A 20,633-nucleotide genomic window follows, 5' to 3' on the forward strand; every position below is an offset into this window, starting at 1 on the left:
CAAAAGTAAAAAGAAACAACTTTATATTTGTTTTAAGGAAAAACTTCCTAACAAACTCTTCAAAAGTGGAAAGCACTTGATTGGACATCTTTAAGCAGAGACTATGTGACCATTTTTTGGTTATGGTGAAATGAGCAATTACTTTTTGATTAGATAGATATGGAAGGAGAAATAAAATATTTATGAAAATTAAAGGAAGAAAACAATTATGTTATGGTAAGAAGAAAACTTGGCTACTATTTTTCTACATGATCCTGGCAAGGAACTTCATATCTCCTTGCTTCAGTTTCCTTATCTATAATTGGTTGTGATAACACTTGCCTTATTTACTTTATAGGATTGGGGATCAGATAAATTAGCAAGTGTTAAATCTCTTGGGAAAAAACACTTAACTCTGATGTAAATATAAAGTAGTGCTGTTATTAAAATCTAAATTTATGTAGCTAGCATTTAGTTTGGGAAAAATGCCTGTGTCCTAGAGTAGAAGATACAGATTTCTACCAAGAACCTTTAATTATCTCCTAATTGACACTGAATGTGGAAAATGTGTTGGGTAATTCTGTCCTATCCTTGGCTGAAGATCCCAGCGATTGTTCCCACTCCTTTTTCTACCCCTGACCCTCTAATACTCTTCTCCTCATGAACAGAGTTTGAACCTAGGATATGGAATTGCCCTAAAGTTGTCACTAAGAAGGTGTTGATTCAGGGTTTGGGGTACTGCCTACAGGGGAAAATATAAGTCTGTGGAGAAGAGTTGAAACAGCATTTGATTTGAAATTGGAAATATTCTGGGTTCATATCCCAGATCTGACACTTACCAACTTTGAGACCCTAGGCAAGACGTTTTTTAAAATCTCTCCATGCCTTAGTTCCCTCATTTGCAATTTGAAAGAGTTAGAATAGGAAAGGATTCCCTCATCACTTGCACCTCTCAAAATCCTTCCAAGTTCAGCTCAAGTGCTATTTCATTCCTGAAGCCTTGAAGCTCATCCCAGCTGCTATTGCCTCCCCCTTCTAAATACTCTCTATTTGTTTTAGGTGTCCCTAAAGTCTGTGCACAATTTAAATATTGATAATTTCTGTCCTATGTAGCTAAAAACAATCTATAGCATGCAGTAGAAATAAAAAGTGGATAACATTCTCCGGTTAACTGAATTTAAGCAAGTAACAGCATTTAGAAGAAAACTTACAACTGTGTGGAGATTTCAAAACTGAAATGTATTTATCAAAACATTTCATTTCAAAAGAACCTTGTGTTATTTTAACAGGCATAATGAATTCTAATGTGGAAGTATATAATTATATTGTGTTTTGTGTGTGTGTAATGAGTGGACCTGTTGATACTTAACAAACTAAGATTAAACAATTTAAAAGTTAAGAAAACACAAACACAATGCAACCCTGTTTCCGCTCTTAGGCCTCAGTGCCCTCTATTTCTTAACTCTCAGAATACAGACACAGCTTCTACCCATAGATCTCCTGAGAAAATGAGCAGACTCTCTGTACCCTTGTGATTCTCAACTGAACCTCTGTGGATAATTTATTGTCTTCTGAAACTAATTTCAACTTTCCATTACAAAAATATTCAAACATTGCTCACTTCCTTCACCTCTTCTCTGGGCTTTTTCTATTATCACTGTGTATTCCTTTTATAGCTGATTATAGGACATTGGGAGACAAAGTGAAAATACTAGAAAAAGGTCAGAGATAGAGATTGCTCCCACTCCTGTCCTACCTCTGTGTTGAACACTAGATCAATAAGAGAAAAGGCACACCTTCCCACCTTACAAATTTGGCAGCAAGCATTTATGAAGCAGCTGCTATATTCTAGACATGAGATAAAAAAACAACAGAAATAAAATAGTCCCTGCACCCAAGTAATTTATGTTCTTTTTGAGGAAAGACATGTATGCATAAGAATATCAAAATACAGGGTGCCTCAAAAGTCCTTATGCAGTTTAAAATATATAATAACCTCACTTCTAGAGGACTACAAGAACAATATGCAAAATGCAGCAGAAATTGATTTATTCAATTCTAGTGTGTTTAATCTTAGGATGATTCATCAAAAGAATAAAATAACTCAACTGAGACTTTAATTAGAAGTTAATGTCAGGATCAGAACAGAACACAGGAGCTTTTACTTCTACTCTCTAAAGCCCCGGGATGTATCCGAGGTGAACTTGCAACAATTTACTTCTCTTATGTATACAAAAATCCTTGTTAGAGAATTTTTTTTATGTCTAGAGCAGTGATTCCCAAAGTGGGTGTTACCGCCCCCTGGTGGGTGCTGCAGCAATCCAGGGGAGGGTGGTGATGGCCACAGGTGCATTTATCTTTCCTATTAATTGCTATTAAAATTTTTAGAAAATTAATTTCCAGGGGGCTAAGTAATATTTTTTCTGGAAAGGAGGTGGTAGGCCAAAAAAGTTTGGGAACCACTGTGGAGTATCACTATTTTTCCAGTCATTCAATACCTTGAAATCCTCTTTTATTTAAAAGATATTTTTACTTTTTTTGTTAAATATTTCCCAATTACACAGAAAAAAATTTTTAACATGCATTTTTTTAAAATTGTGAATTCCAAAGTTTCTCCCTCCCTCCTACCACTTACCTATCCCTTAAGAAAGCAAGCAAAATATGGATTATACATGTGAAGTCATACAAAAAAATGTTTCCACATTGGCCATGTTGCAAACAAAAACACACAACCCCACCCCATCAAAAAAAGTAGATAAGGTTTAGAAAGTATACTTCAATCTATCCTCCAAGTTCATGAGTTCTCTCTCTGGAGGTGGTTAGCATTTTTCATCATAGGTCCTTCAGAATTGGATTATTGTCTTGATCAGAGTAACAAAATCTTTCTCAGCTGATCATCCTGACAATATTAATGATGCTGTATACAGACAGTTTCTCTTGGTTCTCCTCACTTTACTTTGCAATAGTTCTTATAATCTTCTCAGGTTTTGCTGAAACCATCCTTCTCCTCATTTCTTATACTACAACAGTATTCCATCACAATTCTATACCACAGCTTTTCAGCCATTCTCCTGATGATTATCCCCTCAATTTCTAGGGGTTTTTTGCCACCACAAAAAGGGATGCTATAAATATTTTTGTATGAATAAGTTTTTTTCTCCTTTTTTTTTATATCTTTGGGATACAGATCTAGCAGTAGTATTGTTCCATCATAGGGTATGCACAGTTTTATAGCCCTAAGGGTATAGTTCCAAATTGTTCTTTAGAATGATTGGTCTAATTCACATCTCTACATTAGTGTCCCAATTTCCCATGCCTCCTTAGAATCATCTTTGACTTTTTACTCCCCTTCATCCTCTATACCTAATTAGTAACTAATTCTTGATTATATCTTGTCACTATCTTTTTCATTGGTCTCCTTCCCTCCACTTACACCATACATAGTTCCATATTTACTCTTTTTTATTTAATTTTTTCCCCAATTACATGTGCAAACATTTTCCAACATTTTGAAAAGAATTTTGAGTCTCAAATTCTTTTCCTCCTTCCCTTCTTCCTACACTAAGAGCATGTGAAGTCATGTAAAATGTTTTTCTACATTAATCCCTTTTTGGAAGGGAACTTGAAACAAAAAAAAAATAAGGAAGAAAGTGCAAGAGGTTTATTTTGGTCTGAATTCAGATTCCATCCATTCTTTCTCTAGAAGCAAATGGTGTTTGTCCTTCAGGACAAACATGAGTCCTTCAGGATTGTTTTAGATCATCGTGTGGTTGAAAATTTCTAAGTTATTTATAGTTGTTCATTGTACAGTATTCCTGTCACTATGTGTAATCTTCTAGTTCTACTTATTTCACTCTGCTTCAGTTCCTTTAAGCCTTTCTAGGTTTTTTTGAGGTCCTCCTGCTTATTCTTAAATTCTTTACATTCTTGCAGAACAATAGTATTCCATTATAATCATATACTATACTTTATTCAGCCATGTTCCTATTGATGGATAAACCCTAACTTTACAGTACTTTGCCACCATGAAAAGAGCTGCTTTAAATATTTTTGTACATCTTTGAGCCACCAATCTAGCAATTTTATTGCTAAGTCAAAGGGTATATTGTTTTATAGCCCTTGGGGCATAGGTCCACATTCCTTGCCAGAATGGTTGCGTTCCAGTTCACAACTCCTTCAACAATACATTAGTGTCTCACTTTTCCCACATCCTTTCAAAGTTTTGACATTTTCCTTTTCTATCACTAATAGGTAACCTGATTGGTGTAAGGTACTACCTCAGAGTGGTTTTAATTTGCACTTCTCTAATTAATAGTGATTTAGAGCATTTTTACATGACTATAGAGAATCGCTTTGTCTGAGAACAGTCTGTTCATTTCCTTTCACCATTTATCATTTGGGGAATGACTTGTATTCTTATATATTCAACTCATTTTTCTATTTATTAAAAAAAAATAAGCTTTTATAGAGAGACTTATAAAACATTTTTTACTATTATGAGACTATGTATTATTCTCCAGCCTATTTCCTCATTTAGTTTCTGACCAGCACATCCTCTAATTTGATTTCTTTTCTATCAGCCCCTAACCCCTTCTTTTATAACCTTTTCTTTCTACTTTTCTCTATTGTATGATAGATTTCAAAAACCCAATTGATTGCATATATTTATTCCTCATTGAGTTAAATCCAATGAGAATAAGGTTCATTTGCTCTTCTCCCCACTCTCCCCATCATCCCCTCCATTATAAAAGTTCTTTCATGCCTCTCTTATGGGTAATAATTTACCTTATTCTAATTTTCCTCTCCCACCACTTGTCCCAATGCATTCTTCTTCCTCTTGGCTTAATTTACTTTTATATTTTTAGATATCATCCCATCCTATCCAACATATACCCTGGCCCAATTTTTTAGGAGTTATAAGAATCATCTCTTCATGTAGGAATGTACACAGTTTAACCTTACTGAATGTCTTTTTATTTCTCTTTACCTTTTTATGCTTCTCTTAAGTCTTGTATTTGAAAATCAAATTTTCCATTCAGCTCTGGTCTTTTTAGCAGGAATGTTTGGGAGTTGTTTACTTCACTGAATATCCATTTTTTCTCCTGAAGGATTATGCTCATTTTTTTCTGGGTAAGTGATTCTTGCTTGAAATTCTAGTTTCTTTTCCCTCTGGAATATCATATTCCAGGCCCTCTGATCCTTTAATATAGAAGCTCCTCAATCTTGTATTATCCTGACTTTGGGCTTCATAATATTTGAATCGTTTCTTTTTGGCTGCTTGCAATATTTTCTCTTTGACTATGGAGTTCTGGAATTTGACTATCATGTTCCCAGGAATTATCCTTTTGGGATCTCTTTTTAGGAAGTGATTGGTAGATTCTTTCTATTTATATTTTACCCTCTGGTTCTAAAAATATCAGGACTGTTATCCTTGATAATTTCTTGAAAGATGATGCTTATGCTTTTTTTAATGATGACTTCCAAGTAGTCCATTAATTCTTAGATTATCTCTCCTGGACTTATTTTCTAGGTCAGTTGTTTTTCTGATGATATATTTCATATTTTCTTCTATTCTTTCATTCTTTTGATTTTATTTTTTTCCTCTTTTTTTAACTCTTACCTTCCATCTTAAATCAAGACTATGTATTGGTTTCAAGGCAGAAGAGTGGAGAGGGGTAGGCAATGAGGTTAAATGACTTGTTCAGGGTGACACAGTTTAGGAAGTGTTTGAGGCTAGATTTGAACCCAGGACCTCCCATCTCTAGACCTGGATCTGAGTCCACCAAGCCATCTACCTGCCCCCTGTTTGTTTGTTTCTTGATGTCTTGTGGAGTTATTAGCTTCCATTTGTCCATTTCTAATTTTTAAGGCATGATTTTCTTGAGTGAGCTTTTATATCTCCTTATCCATTTGGCCAATTCTAGTTGTAAAGAATTCTTTTCCTAAGTGAATTTTTGCATCTCTTTTTCCATATGGCCAATTCTGCCTTTTAAGAAGTTTTTTTTCCCCATCAGTGTAGTTTTGTATATCTTTTTTCATTTGGCCCATTCTCCTTTTTAAAAGTTCTTCTTTTCAACAAATTTTTGTGCCTCTTTACCAATTGGAATATTCTATTTTTAAGGTGTTAATGTCTTCAGTACTTTTTTGTGCATTTCTTACCCAACTTTTCACTTTTTACTCATGACTCCCCATTATCACACTCATTTCTTTTCCTAATTTTTCTTCTACCTCTCTTATTTGACTTTAAAAATCTTTTTTGAACTCTTCTATGAATTATTTTTGGGCTTGAGAGCAATTAATATTTTTCTAGGAGGATTTGGATGTAGCAGTATTGACTGTTGTCTTCCGAGTTTATATTTTGGACTGCCCTGTCACCAAAATAACTTTATGTTGTTTCTTTTTCTTGTTGTTTGCTCATTTTCTGACCTTTTTCTCCTCACTTAAAAAAAACTGCTAAATTTGGACTCTGTGTGAAAGAAGCAATGTGCCAAGCTTCAGATTCTTTGTGCAGTTGCCTTTAGAGCTAGCTCTAGGAATATATCTGCTTTCAGTTCTTCCAAGGTGGTATGGTGTAAAAAGAAATGTGTTTAATACTCTCAGCCTGTTCTATGATCTGTCAGTAACTACAAGCACTGTTTTCCATCTTGGAACTGTGACCAGGGTTCTCTGCTTCCCTGAAGTTGCAACTGCTAGCAACTCCTCACCATTAGACCAAGACCCTGAACTGTAACCCGAAACTGCATATGGGCAATGTGATGAGTTTTGAACCCAGAGTCAGCAAAGGGACCCCTATAATCACCTTTTCAGCAATTGTCTGACCCCATAACTTTACCATCACATCTGTGTATGAGAGCTCCAGAAACCTTTGTTGCTGATTTAGTTGCCTCAAGGCCTCTTGTAGCAGTGGAACCTGCCATGGTATGTGGCTTCGTGCATTTCCTCTGTGGCACAATAGATCTTTTTGCTAGATTCCTAAATTGTTTTTGACTGAAAATGTATTTAACTTATGCTTTTTGAGGATTTTGCAGCTCCAGATTTTTTTTTGAGGGAGAGAGGGTAATTTGGAAGAGACCAAGTGGTTCTATGTACCTTCTCCACCATCTTGGGTCTGCCTGCATACATTTCCTCATTTCCTCTTATGTGGATTGTTGCATCAAGCATTCATCACTTCCTATCTGTATTATTGCAATAACTATTTAATTGTTCTTCCTTCCTCTAGTTTCTGCCCTTTTTAACATATCATACTGAGAGCTTCCAAATTGGTATTCCTAAAACATGGAGCTGATATATTACTTCCTTATTCAAGAAACTTCAGTAGCTACTTACTGCGTCTATAATAAAATACAGACTATTCTGTCTGCCATTTAAGATCATCTGTATTCTGCCTCTGCCTTTCTGAGAAGACTCATACATTTCTCCCATCATGAACCTTATGCTTTAGCCAAAATAACCTTGTAGTTCCCTATACATTTCATCTCTGACTTATGTCTTGAATGATCATCTCAGGAAACCCCTAGCATTCTTCAGGAGTCAACTCAAGTTACATAGCCTTAAAAAAGAGGCTTTTCCTGATTCCTTTAGTTGTTGGTTCCTACCCATCCCAGCCATTTCTCCCCAAATCATTCTCTTTATATAAACACACATTTTACATATGTAGACACAAACACACATATGCTGTATTTATATAAATGTGTACATGTATTCCAACTATAGGCTAAGTTCCTTGAGAGCAAAGATTTTTTTCACTTTTATATGTATATCCCTATCACCTCGCACAAGTAGCTACTTAATGTAACATTTTTTTGTTTGATGAAACTAGTTGTTTCTCTTTTAGAAGTTACCAGTGCTCAAAGTAAAAGCAAATTATCTCTTTAGTGCATTGTCCAGACCCAAGGCTGTTTAGTTAGCTGACCTACTCACTTACTCATTATCATTAACATCTGACCAGAGGATGGGCAAGAGAAAAGAATGAACCAAAACTCACATCAATCAATTTGAATGCTATCCTGTAGTTCTAACAAAAGTTTTCATGTTTGAAAATGTTGGTAAAAATGAGCTTTGAAGACTTTTTACAGTTTTCATTTATCTGTGATGTCTTATTTGCTCCTGCTTATGGATAGTTAACCACAATAGTCCATGAAATACCCAGGTCATAATCAGAGTATGAGAGATGTTTAAATATTAGAAACCAATAGATTTATATCTCATTGCCTCTGACTTGAGGTTTTCCCTCAAGTGGAACCACACTTTAAGAGAAAAAAATAAGCCAGAAACCTAGTCTATTTCCAAACTGAACCCTTGAATGATTTTGTTTGATACTCATTTGCTTTTAAGTCTTTATATTCAGAGCAGTCTCTTGGCTAAGAAAATTATGTATGTAACTGGAATGATTTTATTGAATGGGTAGAAGATTACCAGTGGCCTTAAGGGAAGGAATTGGCAAGATGTTGAAAATAACCATAAGCCTCTGGAGACAGCTTTTTGTTTCCAGGCTTTAGTTATATCACTTCTCTTTCTTTCCCTTATCCTAAATGCTTCTGAGAAGTTTCAAAGGAAGGTAAGAGGCATCCATTCCCATTAATCAATTTTTTTAATGTTGGATCTCAATTCATTCTAAGGGATCATTTCTTTAAAGAAGAATTATAGCCCTTCATAGTCAACCTTTTGATTGTGTTCTGTGGGTATGATTAAAACAAAACAAAAAGAAAAATCACAATCCTTCTACTTCTCTTAATATTCTTGTACCTCTACTGATAATAGCCTAGCATTAATGTCATAAAAGAGAGAACTGACAATTTTCTTCTTTCTTTTTACAGGTAGCACAAGGAGGTGGTCACCGGACACTTTTATATGGACATGCAATTCTCCTTAGGCATTCATTTAGTAGAATGGTAAGAATGACTGCAGTGCTTCCCTGGGGATTGTGACTGACCAGTAGAAAAGATGAGTACTATAGTACATGAGTACAAAAGTAGATGAAAAGGAGCAAGAAAATTAATGATGATATGGACCTAGAACCTAGAGATAGTTGGAACAAAATAATAGAATAACTATGGAGTAACATCTCTCTGGTATTAGGCTATAACATAAGCAGAAATAAAATAAATAGATGGAATTGAAATTGGATTTTTCATTCTCTGAAGACTGATTTTAGGAAGTACTCTGATGAAATCAACTGATAGAAATTGTAGCGAGAGGTAAAAGGATTTTGAGGACTTTCATTAACCCAGTACTGTTGAAGATAGTTGACAGAAGCCCTTACCATTCAGGGAGCTAGGACTAGATAGATAATACCTTATCAATGGCTTTATAAGCAGCTATCACCAATTATCTGAAGGAGAACCATAAAATTTTGACCATTAATTTTAATTCCCTTTTGCTTAAACTATGAAGAACACACAACAGTTTATTTCCAGGATTATGACTCTCTTTGAAATCAAACCAGTATTAGTAATGTATCACAATTTGAAAAGTTTATGATTTTATGGACAAGACTTCAACTTTCAGTTTCCAATACTGTTCTCATGTTTTCTGCAAAACCTAAGAAGAAGCCTCTTTCTTACACCCTGTGGCAATGTCATGCATTTCAATTTAGGACTTTATTTTCTTATACAATTTATATATACTTGCAGTATGCTATGAATTGTCTTTCAAAGCTGCATTTTAAATATTTTCTTTGAAATGGCATTTTTCTCTAGCTACAGAGAGCATCTGATCTTTTCATCCTGAATATTTAAGTATTGTGGTCCTCTGCAGTGAAAGACATAAGGAAGATTGGCTAAATAGCAAGTGATGAGTGTAAGGGTTTTTTGGAAGTTGTAGATTTCAAGGAATACTGCACTATGCTTAATTTTGAACAGAGTAGAGATAATTCTCCTCAGTATAAAGACCTTGCTTATTTGGTAAATGAAATTTCTTTGTGTCAGAAAACTTTTGAGTCCTGTTTCTGTTATTTAGTATATACAGAAACTTGAATGAATCAGTTCACCTCCTTAAGAATCATCTATAAAATGGGGATATGGGATACATGCATTATCTAACTTACGTGGTTATAATCTGAATTAAATTAAATAATTTTGTTGGGGGTAGCTAGGTGGCACTGGGCCTGGAGTCAGAAAGACCAGACTTCCAATATAACCTCAGACAGTTACTAGCTGTGTGACCTTGGGCAAGTCACTTAACCCTTGACTGAATAAAACTAGAGAAGGAAATAGGAAATAGGAAATCACTCCAATATCTTTGCCAAGAAAACCCGATGTAAAATCCTCAGGGTCACCAATGGTCAGATATAGCTGAACAACAGCAACAATTGTGTAAAAGGGTCTTTTATCCTGCCTAATTCTATACCTCTATTGAATAAGCACAGCCGTCTTCATTGGGCTTGTCTTGGCTTCAGAAGTTCGTTATTATGAGACAACATTATGATGGTACTACAGAACCTCACTTTTTTATTAAATATAATTTTTTTCCAGTTGGAATATAGAAGCTTAAGTTGTGTTTGTTTTATTTTATCCTTTAAGAGCAATTATGTAAGTTCAGTCATAAACATTTTTGTCTGGTGTTGAAATACTGGATGTGAGGGCCAGGTAAGAGGGTGAAGCTGCTGTTAAAGGGGTGAGAGAGTCAGCTTACAAGGAGGCCAGGTCCAAGTAAGAGAGAGAGATAGAAAAAGAGAAAAAAAAAGCAGGAGCCTTCATGACTTGAAGTGAGAGGGACCGAGTGGGAGACACATAGCACTATGCTTGAAAGCTATGGATCCTTTAATTCAGAGTCAAATCTTACAATTTTTAGTTTGCTCAGGCAGTCAAGAAAGAGTTACAGTTGATCTATTTAGAGTAATTTGGAGTTTACAGGAAGAGGGAGAAGGAAAGTCTGCATCATTTGATAATGACACTATAAAAGACCTTTTTTGGTCTTCAAAATAAGGAACAGCTCAATATTTCTATATAACCTTACACATTACAAAAGTTTCCCAAAAAAGATATAGCCCAAGATTTTATTATGGCCAAATGGAGAGGAAGTCTTAAGAAATTCTCCTTATCTGAGTTTCAACCAGACAGAAATTTGCACCTGCGAATTGAGATGGCCTTGCCAGAAAATCCCAGGAAGACTTACAAGCACGTCTTTATGGCTGCTTTCCTCAGTGGGTCTAAATTTTCCCAAGTTCCCCTATACATTTTAATGCGGTACCGTTTTGAGAAGTATTATGATATAGTAGAAATAGTAATAGATTTGGAGTCTGAAGACTTAGGTTCAAATTCCAACTCTGAATCTTCCTAATTTCTTTACCTTTCTGAACCTGTTTCCCCACCTTTAAATGGGATAATACTATGTATACTACTCATCTTACAAGATTGTTGTATGCTTTTGTCAGTTTTAAGGTGCTTTGGAAACTTAATTATATTAAGTTAAAGAGCTCTTTCTAATACAGGAAGCTGGATGCAAGGTCCCTAATGAATGCCTGTGTTTATTTTCCTGACTTTTGATTCGAATTCCTCCATTATTCTTATCTGTCATTAAGCAAGACAAGCAGCAGAAATTGATCCCTGGAAGCCAAAAACTGATGAATTTCAAGTAGGGAAGGAAAATTGCCAAATGAAAAGTGGCTATTTGTTTGTTTGTTTGTTTGTTTTTTTGTAGTATTTAACTTGTTTGACTACATCGAGATCCCAGACAGATAAACTTGCCTTTGATGTGGGACTACGGGAACATGCCACAGGTATGCTAGTATTCCCTGGTAACTACTTAGGTGCCATAAACTACTATCATCATATTATTCACTTGCAATCCTATACCACTTCTAGTGCTAGACAGCACTTTCTAATCTAGAGGTAGGTGAAATCAAATTTAAGGAGGAGGCAAGAGAATACAAAAGGCAACTAAGCATGGAAGAGCTTATTTTAACTTCTACTATACAAAATAATTATGCATTTTTCCTGGGGAAAATAACTTACTTATCTTTGGGTCTTAGGTCCTTCAGGTAAGTAGATAAGTAATCGTCTATATGTGAAACCTCTATTGTGCCCCAAAAATGGCTGCTAAAGAGAAAAGTGAAAACAAATTAAAACTGTATTAATAGAAATGTAGTATACATATCATGAGAAATAATGCCTTCATGGTACTGGTACTCTTCCTTGATCAAATCACATATAGAAAGAAGACTGTTGTAAAATTCAGCTATGCAATATTAAAGATACTGGCATAATATAATTTACCTAGAGAAAATGATCAGGAAAATGAAGTGTTTAGAAAATGTCATATGAGGAAAGGTTGAAGATGTAGTCTGACAGATGACAAAGAAGTGATATGATAGTGATCTTAAAATATTTTCAAAGCCCATCACATAGAAGAGGAAACATTTTTTTTTTCAGACAAAAAGACAAGAAACAATGTTTGGATGATACAAGTAGGTGGATATCATTTCAGTATAGAGAAAAAAATATCTTATTAACTATTAGATTTGTCCAACAGTGATCTAATGTTGTTTCATGAAATAATGTAGTGAGCTCTCTATCATAGGAGGTATTCAAGCAATCCAATCCAGTAGGATTTTCATCTTTAATTTTTTTAAATGAGCACCTTTTAATTTTATATTACCTTCATTTCCCAATGTACAAATCATCTCTCATCTCCCTTCCAGAGAACCATTCCTTAAAAACAAAGTAAGTCAAAGAAGACAAAAACTACTTCAGCAGAATTTACAAACATTTCAGAGAAGTTTGATATTATAAGGAATGTTCCACACACATAGCCCCTAACCTCTACAGAAAAATGGTGGAGGTATCTTTACATACCTTTTTTTTGAGGCTAAGTGATCCTAATAATGCAGCATTTAGTTGGATTTATTCTACTATTCTTTATATTTACATTATATTCTGTCTATTGATTTCCTGGCTCTATATACTTCATTTTTCATTAAATGTAGGTAAGCGTTCTCATGCTTTTCAGTATTCATCATATTAATAATTTCTTATAACATAGAAATATCATATTCTGTTCATGCATTTAATTGTCGTAGGTATCAATTTTGTTTCTGTTACTAAAATCAGCTGCTACAAGTATTGTGGAGTATAAGGCCTTTTATTTTTATTTTTGACTCTCTTGGGGTCAATCTTAAGTTAAAGAATTTATGAGTCAAAGGATATGGACATTTTAGTAATTTTCTTTGCTTAATTCCAAGTTGTTTCCCAGAATGATTGGACCAATTCATATATTATTGTGCATACTTTACATAGTCTCTCCAAGATTACCAATTCCCATTTTATTTTGTCACTTTTATCAATTTTCTGCATATAAAGCAAAATCTCAGAGTTGTTTTGATTTATATTTCCTTTGTTTCTGATTTGCAAACATTCAAACATGGTTGTTAATAGTTTAAATTTTTTTCTCTTGAAAACTTTGTTCATATTCTTTAATCACTGTCCACTAAGAAAAGCCTTTTATCTTACCTATTTGTGTTATTTCCATGCATATCTTGGATATCATATCCTTCTTTTGAGATATTTATAAAAAAATTCTCTATTGAAAACTCACTTTCTTCTATTTCTTGCATTACTTTCATTTGTGCAAAACCCTTTCAAATTCACATAACCAAATTACCTCTATTTTTTCCTATGATCACCTTTATCCTTTGTTTTGTTGTAATTTTCTCCCTTCCCACAGGTGAAAAGTGCCAGAATTCACTCTCTTCTATTTTTGGAGGGAAAGAGAGCAGAAGTGAGTTCTGGTCAACAAATAAGCATTTATTAAGCATCTAAATGCTGGCAATACAAAATAAAAAATTGTCCCTGCACTAAAGGAGCTTATGTTCTCCTGTGAGATACTACACGTGAACTTATACCTGTGATAGTTTGAGGAAGACAAGAACCTTAATACCTAGGAGCATTACAAAAGGCTTCCCATAGAAGGTGATACATGAACTTAGCTTTTTTTGTTTGATTGTTTGTTTGAAACCCTTAACTTCTGTGTATTGGCTCATAGGTGGAAGAGTGGTAAGGGTGGGCAATGGGGGTCAAGTGACTTGCCCAGGGTCACACAGCTGGGAAGTGTCTGAGGCCAGCTTTGAACCTAGGACCTCCCGTCTCTAGGCCTGACTCTCAATCCACTGAGCTACCCAGCTGCCCCCTGAACTTAGCTTTGAAGCAAATTAGAGGTTTAGATGTTAATAAAAATAAGAACTGAGAAAAAAAATCTCTCAATCTTAGAAGTTAAGAGAACATTATAAATTTCTAGACGTTTCAATAGATGGGTGACAAATAATTAGATATCTGACAGATTCAAAACATTGGGCTAAGGCTAAAGAAAATCTGCATATAAAAAGATAAAAATGCAAATAAATGAGATTTTAAGATCACCTGGCAAGAATTTGTCCTACCAGCACCTTGATTAAGTGGACTTAATGTGGTGCATCTTACCCAACAGCATTGTAAGAGTTACTAATCAGGGCTAAAGAGATAGTAATTTCTACCCTCACCATTTTTGTTGTGGGACAAAAAATAGTATGATAGTACTTGATCTACCTCCTCACTTTATAAATAAGATTTCTTTCTTATGGTTTGGGTTTTCTTTATTTTCACTTGAATTATTATTCATTTTCAAATACCATTTCCTTTTATGGTTGTGACTTAGTAAGAATTGACTCAAATAGCAAAATTCTCTGCTTTTGAATTATATTAACTCCTAACTAATTAGAGAAAAAAAGATATGTTTACCTTCTTATATCATTAAAATGTGAATAAAAATTGGAACATGGAAGATAAGCTTTAAAAAACACATTACTTATTCAAGAAAATTTATTAGAGATCTTTGATTCTATTTTAAAGTTAATAGAGAATTTTACTCTTTCTATGGAAGCTTCCCAAGCAATAAGTGACCTTAGAAGTTAGTTCATCCATTCCTCAATTTCCATTTTACAAATAAAAAATCTGTAGCTTATTAAACTCTTTTTACTGGGCTTCTTTTCTATCTGATGCTTGTCTGTAGCTAGGTTTCATGTCAGAAGAGTTAGATAACTCATAGAACATGTATTTAAAACATAGGATAATTGATATAGGTATCATAGAGTTCATCTATTCCAGCCCTCTCATTTTATTTCTGGAAACTGAGAACTAGGGAGGTTGTAACTTTCCCAAAGTCATGCAGCTAGTAAAAGGGAGAATTGGGTTTTGAACTCAGGTCCTCTAACTTCAAATCCAACATTTTTTCCATTGAACCTTAGCTTTGTTGTGACCTTGGACAAATTACTTAACCTTTTTGGTTTTCCTACCTCACAGATTTATAAAGAGGCTCAGAATAAGATAAGATACACATAAAATACCTTTTAAACCCCAAGGCATTCTATGCATGCAAGCATTTATTCTGCTTACTAAAGAGAAGAAATGAACCTCCTAAAGTAAAATAGTTCATATGTGAGAGTGGTTGAAAATTAATGAGATGAAAAGTGAGATTGAACAGGCAATGTATAGATTAAATACAATAGAGCTTAAGTATCTTCTTTTCTTCAGTTTGAATATCTATACATTTGAAGTTTTTAAAAATTCTAATAAAAAACAATTAAAGTGTTACCAAAAGGAGGTCTCCCAAATTTGAGGTGATTTGAAGGAATTGGCTCAGAGCATCCAGGAATCCTACGCAAGTCACTCTGGGATCCAGTAGTTCCCATCCACAATTGGACTTAAGGCTTACCATCCCACCATATATAAAGGCTTTTTGGTTTGTTTGTTTTTTTTCATTGTGGTTGCCAAATAGGTATTTTAAGGAATAAGAGAAAGAAATATTGTTGGAAATGTTCTATACCATTTCATGGGGTTTTTTTCCTCTAAGAGCCTGTTAAGTCGTAAGATGTGTCTGAACACTAACTTTCATTCTAGTTATTTCAGTGTGCATTTCTTCCTTGACCAATAATTATCTTACTGACATAAACAAAGCATGTTATCAGAATTTAAGTGTCATGGCAAAAGGTTAAAAGAAGGAGATTCCTAATTATTTGTTAAGTTATATTATTCTTATTGAGAGACATCTTAGAACTTTTCCCCCATTTCCTCCCATTTTTCCTCTTATAACTGATGTTAGAGCTACTCCTATCAAAGAGCTTCAGAGCTTTGATCATTTTCTAGAAGTTGCTACTTATGCCTTGTCTAGCATGATTATCCACAATTTCCATGTGACATTTAGTCAGTTAGACTTCTTCAAAAGATTATGCAGTGAGTTGGAATGTGCCAAAATCTAGCATTTTTCCCCAGGTAGTCCTTTTGGTCCTGTTTTTTTTTTCATTCCACAACTGATTCCCTTTCTTACAAAGATTCTGGCCACACAAGAATCTTCACTTATAGGTGAAAAGCAGAGAAAGCAAATCACAAAATTTTAACTAGAATCCATTCAGAATGATGACATCTGACATCAATTTGGATGAGGAAGTTATTTACCTGCCCTGGTAAATTATATTTTTTCAGTGCTTATGAACTTAAACAATTTTTTTTCTTCTTCCCTGAAGAATCCAGATTTTCACAGAAAATGAGAACTGGAAAGGATCTTGGAGGTCATTGTATCCAGTATCCTCTTTAATGCATGTATGACCACCCAAAACAAGTGGTTATCTAGTTTCAGTTTGAATATACCTATTGACAAAGAACTCATTATTAATTTTCAGTAACCCATCATTTCTAGAAAATTTTTGTATCTGTGTGTTTCACTTTTTTATTCTATCTCTCTCTCTCTCCTGGAGCTAAAGAGAATGCTACTCCATCTTCCTTAGCCATCCAAATACTTGAAAACAGTAGTCATGTTTTTACTCAAGTCAAGTGCATTAGACCTGGAATCAAGAAGAACTGAGTTCAAATTTGGCCTCAGATACTTACTAGTTATGTGATCTTGGAAAGTCCCTTAAATTCTTTCTACTTCAGTCTCCTGATCTGTTAAATGGAGATAACAATAGCATCCTCCCAGGATTATTGTGAAGATAAAATGAGATAGTTGTAAAGCATTTAACAAATCATTAAGTATTAGATAATTGCTAGCTGTTGACATTATTATTAATGTTATCCTGTCAGTCTCCTTTGGGAATCAGAAAACTGATTCTATTACTACTTACTAGTTTTGTAACCTTAGGCAAATGATTTATCTTCTTTGGGATTTGACTTCCTCATCTGTAAAATGAGATTGTTGTCCAGTGTTTAGTGTTTCCCAGCCTTTTCTAGTATGAGGATTCACTATTTAACATTTTTTGAAGCTCCCAATGTGATGTTAAATATACTATTGACGTCTGATGAATTTGCATTTTACTAATCTCAGTTGCAATATCATACATTTTAAATGGTTTTGTATATATATATTTATATATATGCATACATACATATATATGCATATTTTTCAAGATGTACAATTTTGTCTCCAAAAGGTAAGATTACAAGATTAAAACCGTGTGTGTGGATTTGCAAACCTCCTATAATAACTCTGCTGTCTCCCATTATTTGGGAGACTTGGGAGCTCTAAAGTTTAGGGAGCCTTGCCTGACTACAGAGACAAGGAAATGAAGGATATGCAAATTATGTGATTTAGCTAATATTTGAAAAGTGTTTTGCAATTTGTTATTGTTCCTGAAGATGCTGTATGTTCACTGTAACACATGTGACTTGCCTTATCACAAAGTAAATGCCTATCTGCCATGAATATTGGAATTTTCTGACATAAAGAATTATGTGCATTTGTAAAAATGAATAAGTGAGCAAATGAATAAATAAAAAAGGTAAACAAATGAATGAAAATATATTAAAAACAATTCCTAGATGGATCCTTCTATACCTGTGGCTCATCATAAATAGCTACCTAATTTGTCTGATACAAGTTCCGAACTCTAGTTTAGAGTCAGAGTGATTAAAAATAGCTAAGATACAATGAGAGCTGAAGGAAAAAAGGAATGTCTTCATTTGAAGGAAGACAAGTTGGAGGAAAGATCAAACTATTAAGAAAATAAGATATGTATTTTTTATTGGTCAGGTATGTGTAGTTGCTTTTTATTATTTGAGAGAGGGTCTATTACAGGGAGGTACTGAAATTACTAACTCAAGCAGCCTCTGTGTAGGGGAAGCATGCTGGTGGACCATACACCCTGCGTCCAAACAGAGATCAGAAGGAGAGAAGGTGCGAATCGGTGATGACCTCATCCTTGTCAGCGTGTCTTCGGAAAGATATCTTGTAAGTGGTGTGTGTTTTGGGGCTGTTCCTGCTCAGTATCTTTTTTTAAGGATAAGATACTGAGCATTGATCTTAACAGTCAGCTGGATGGAGCTAGCCCTGTGTGTAGATAAACTAGGTATTGTTAATATGGTATTATTTGAAGACCACCTGTAGCTTTCCCTGCCTTAAAGAGTTTGTTCAACAAACTTGCATTGGTGTCTGAAATTCCAATTCTTATAATTGCTCTTTGAGGTCATATCATTCTCCTCAGAAATCCTTTTTAAGAATGTATATTGCCAGACAAGGGTAATTATTCATTCACTGGTATTGGCATCCATTACCCCACTGCCACAGTTTGCCAAATTAGATAGCTTTTTCTTATTTGAAAGCAAGACTTTGGAGGAATAGAACATAGGAAAACTAAGTTTTTATTCAATGGTAAAAGACTTGGGAAAATCCGAGGTACAGAGTTCTGTATGGGAAGGAAGGCCTAGATAGGATAAATTTTATTTGAGGATGCTAGGATAATAGGAGCAATCTTGCCTATGGAGGTAAAGATATTGAAAGAAGTAAAAATGTCAACATAAACTCAGCCAATTTCACAGATTTGGCCCTATGTTTTGAAGTTATTTTGCTGTTTGTGCCACAACCACGATCAAGCATTGAGCAGAAACTAATTCATGTGTAACCAAGATTCTAGCTGAGGAGAATACATAAACACTTACCTTTGTCTTGCTGAATACTTATTCCTAGAGTAAAGCATCCTATTTTGAAGATTTAGGGTTGGTAATCTCCCACAAACTATATAAGTCCAGCCCAAAGGTAGCAGCACTATTTGACTTAAACCCTAAAATTCCTACAATGGCTTCTAGGGAAATTGTAATGCTAGAAAAACCATTTAGTTAACTCAAGGAATGGCTGCCCCACATGAACTTTTTCCTGTTGGGTACCACTGGGGAAGAATGTCTTATTTTTGTCTCTGTTGCAGCATCTCTCCATATCGAATGGCAACATACAAGTGGATGCCTCTTTTATGCAAACACTCTGGAATGTACATCCTACATGCTCAGGAAGTAGCATCGAAGAAGGTTTGCTCTGATAATATGTGTTCCATCCACTCATTAATATGTCACAGGACACAGAAAAAATCTTTTTTGCAGTGCATGCATTTTATTTTTATGGTATACAAGAATAACCTGGCAAAAAGGTAGCATGATTTTTATTACATTAATTTCTGTTTTTAAAGTCAAAGGAATTATAAAAACTTAACCTGAGAACTATTCTATTTGATTTTCATTCCCATAAGCATGAATTTTTGTTATCTTTCAGTCTTTTTCATAGTCATACAGACATTCTTCTTTTAGGATTTCATGTCATTCCCTTGGTAGTTATCATGATTTTGGATTGATTGCTGAATACAGTCAATATTAATTTGTTTATAAACAGTTTAAATTGGTGGCATTAATTCCAAAAATACCTCTTCATAGAGGTTGAAAGAGCTCTTCTTTCTAACCTGAGACCCTCATTAGTCTTTATTATGCATGTTGATGGGAGCTTTATTTAAAGGTAATGACTCTTACAAATAATATGCCCTGTGTGTTAAACTATTTTTTAAAGAAATAGCCCATTTTAACATTTTGTGCTATATATTAATGAAGGTAGCATGGTATAACAGAAAGAATACTGAATTTTGGAGTCAGAGGACCTGGGTTCAAATCCTAACTCTGCTGCTTTCTACTTGTTTGACCTTGGACAAGTTGCTTAATCTTCAGTTTCTCCTAAAAACTGAATAATTTGAATAGATGACCTTCTGTTGTATCTTTCTACTCTAAATATTTGTTCTCAAATTCTCTCTAAAGCCTCTTTATTGGAATCAGGAAGATCTACTTAAAAATCTCTACTACTCTAATGTGGCTTTGAACCAGTCTTCAGCTCTCACAGTGAGCTGGGATCAATTAGGCATTATTTATTATATTAAAGAAATATTGAGAGAACTGTTTAATGTGTAAATAACATGATTCAGTTACTTGATCCCTGACTTATATAGCATATCTTTGCCTAGCCCTGGAAGATAGCCACAAAGCACTCACCGGTACAAATTCCACTTAAGGCAATGAAAATATAAAGAATCCATGTCAAATCTCCCTCCTCTTATTTTCCAAATATTGCACATTATATTTCAATTAAGAAAAATTGAGATACTTTGTCTTAGCAATTTTCTCCACATGAACAGATTATTAATTGAGGGACACTTAATTAATGTAAATGAGAGACTCAGAAAGAAGCATGGTTCTACTATCATAAAATAATGGTGTTTAATCAAGAGAATGATCATGGAAGGTTTTTAATTTCTTAATAAACCAGACCATTATTGTTCTGATGAGGTGTGCTATAAATTATTCCCTGTTGCCAAAAATGTTCTGATGCAGATGTTAACATCAGTGCAACAAGGCAGGAAAATGGAGCTGGACTTTTAATGT

The 20,633-nt window shown here is 34.4% G+C and overlaps 1 protein-coding gene across 1 annotated transcript in view; it reads left to right on the forward strand.

Annotated features, from left to right (window-relative positions):
• The window catches only part of RYR3 (ryanodine receptor 3), a 570,927-nt gene that overhangs the window by 70,940 nt on the left and 479,354 nt on the right, over nt 1-20,633 (forward strand). The window contains exons 4-7 of the mRNA XM_044660040.1: nt 8,796-8,870; nt 11,620-11,698; nt 18,059-18,171; nt 19,142-19,241. Of these exons, the coding sequence (XP_044515975.1) occupies nt 8,796-8,870; nt 11,620-11,698; nt 18,059-18,171; nt 19,142-19,241 (367 nt within the window). The remainder of the gene's footprint in view (nt 1-8,795; nt 8,871-11,619; nt 11,699-18,058; nt 18,172-19,141; nt 19,242-20,633) is intronic.

The sequence above is a fragment of the Gracilinanus agilis genome, chromosome 2 (genome assembly GCF_016433145.1).
Source record: "Gracilinanus agilis isolate LMUSP501 chromosome 2, AgileGrace, whole genome shotgun sequence".
Taxonomy (NCBI): domain Eukaryota; kingdom Metazoa; phylum Chordata; class Mammalia; order Didelphimorphia; family Didelphidae; genus Gracilinanus; species Gracilinanus agilis.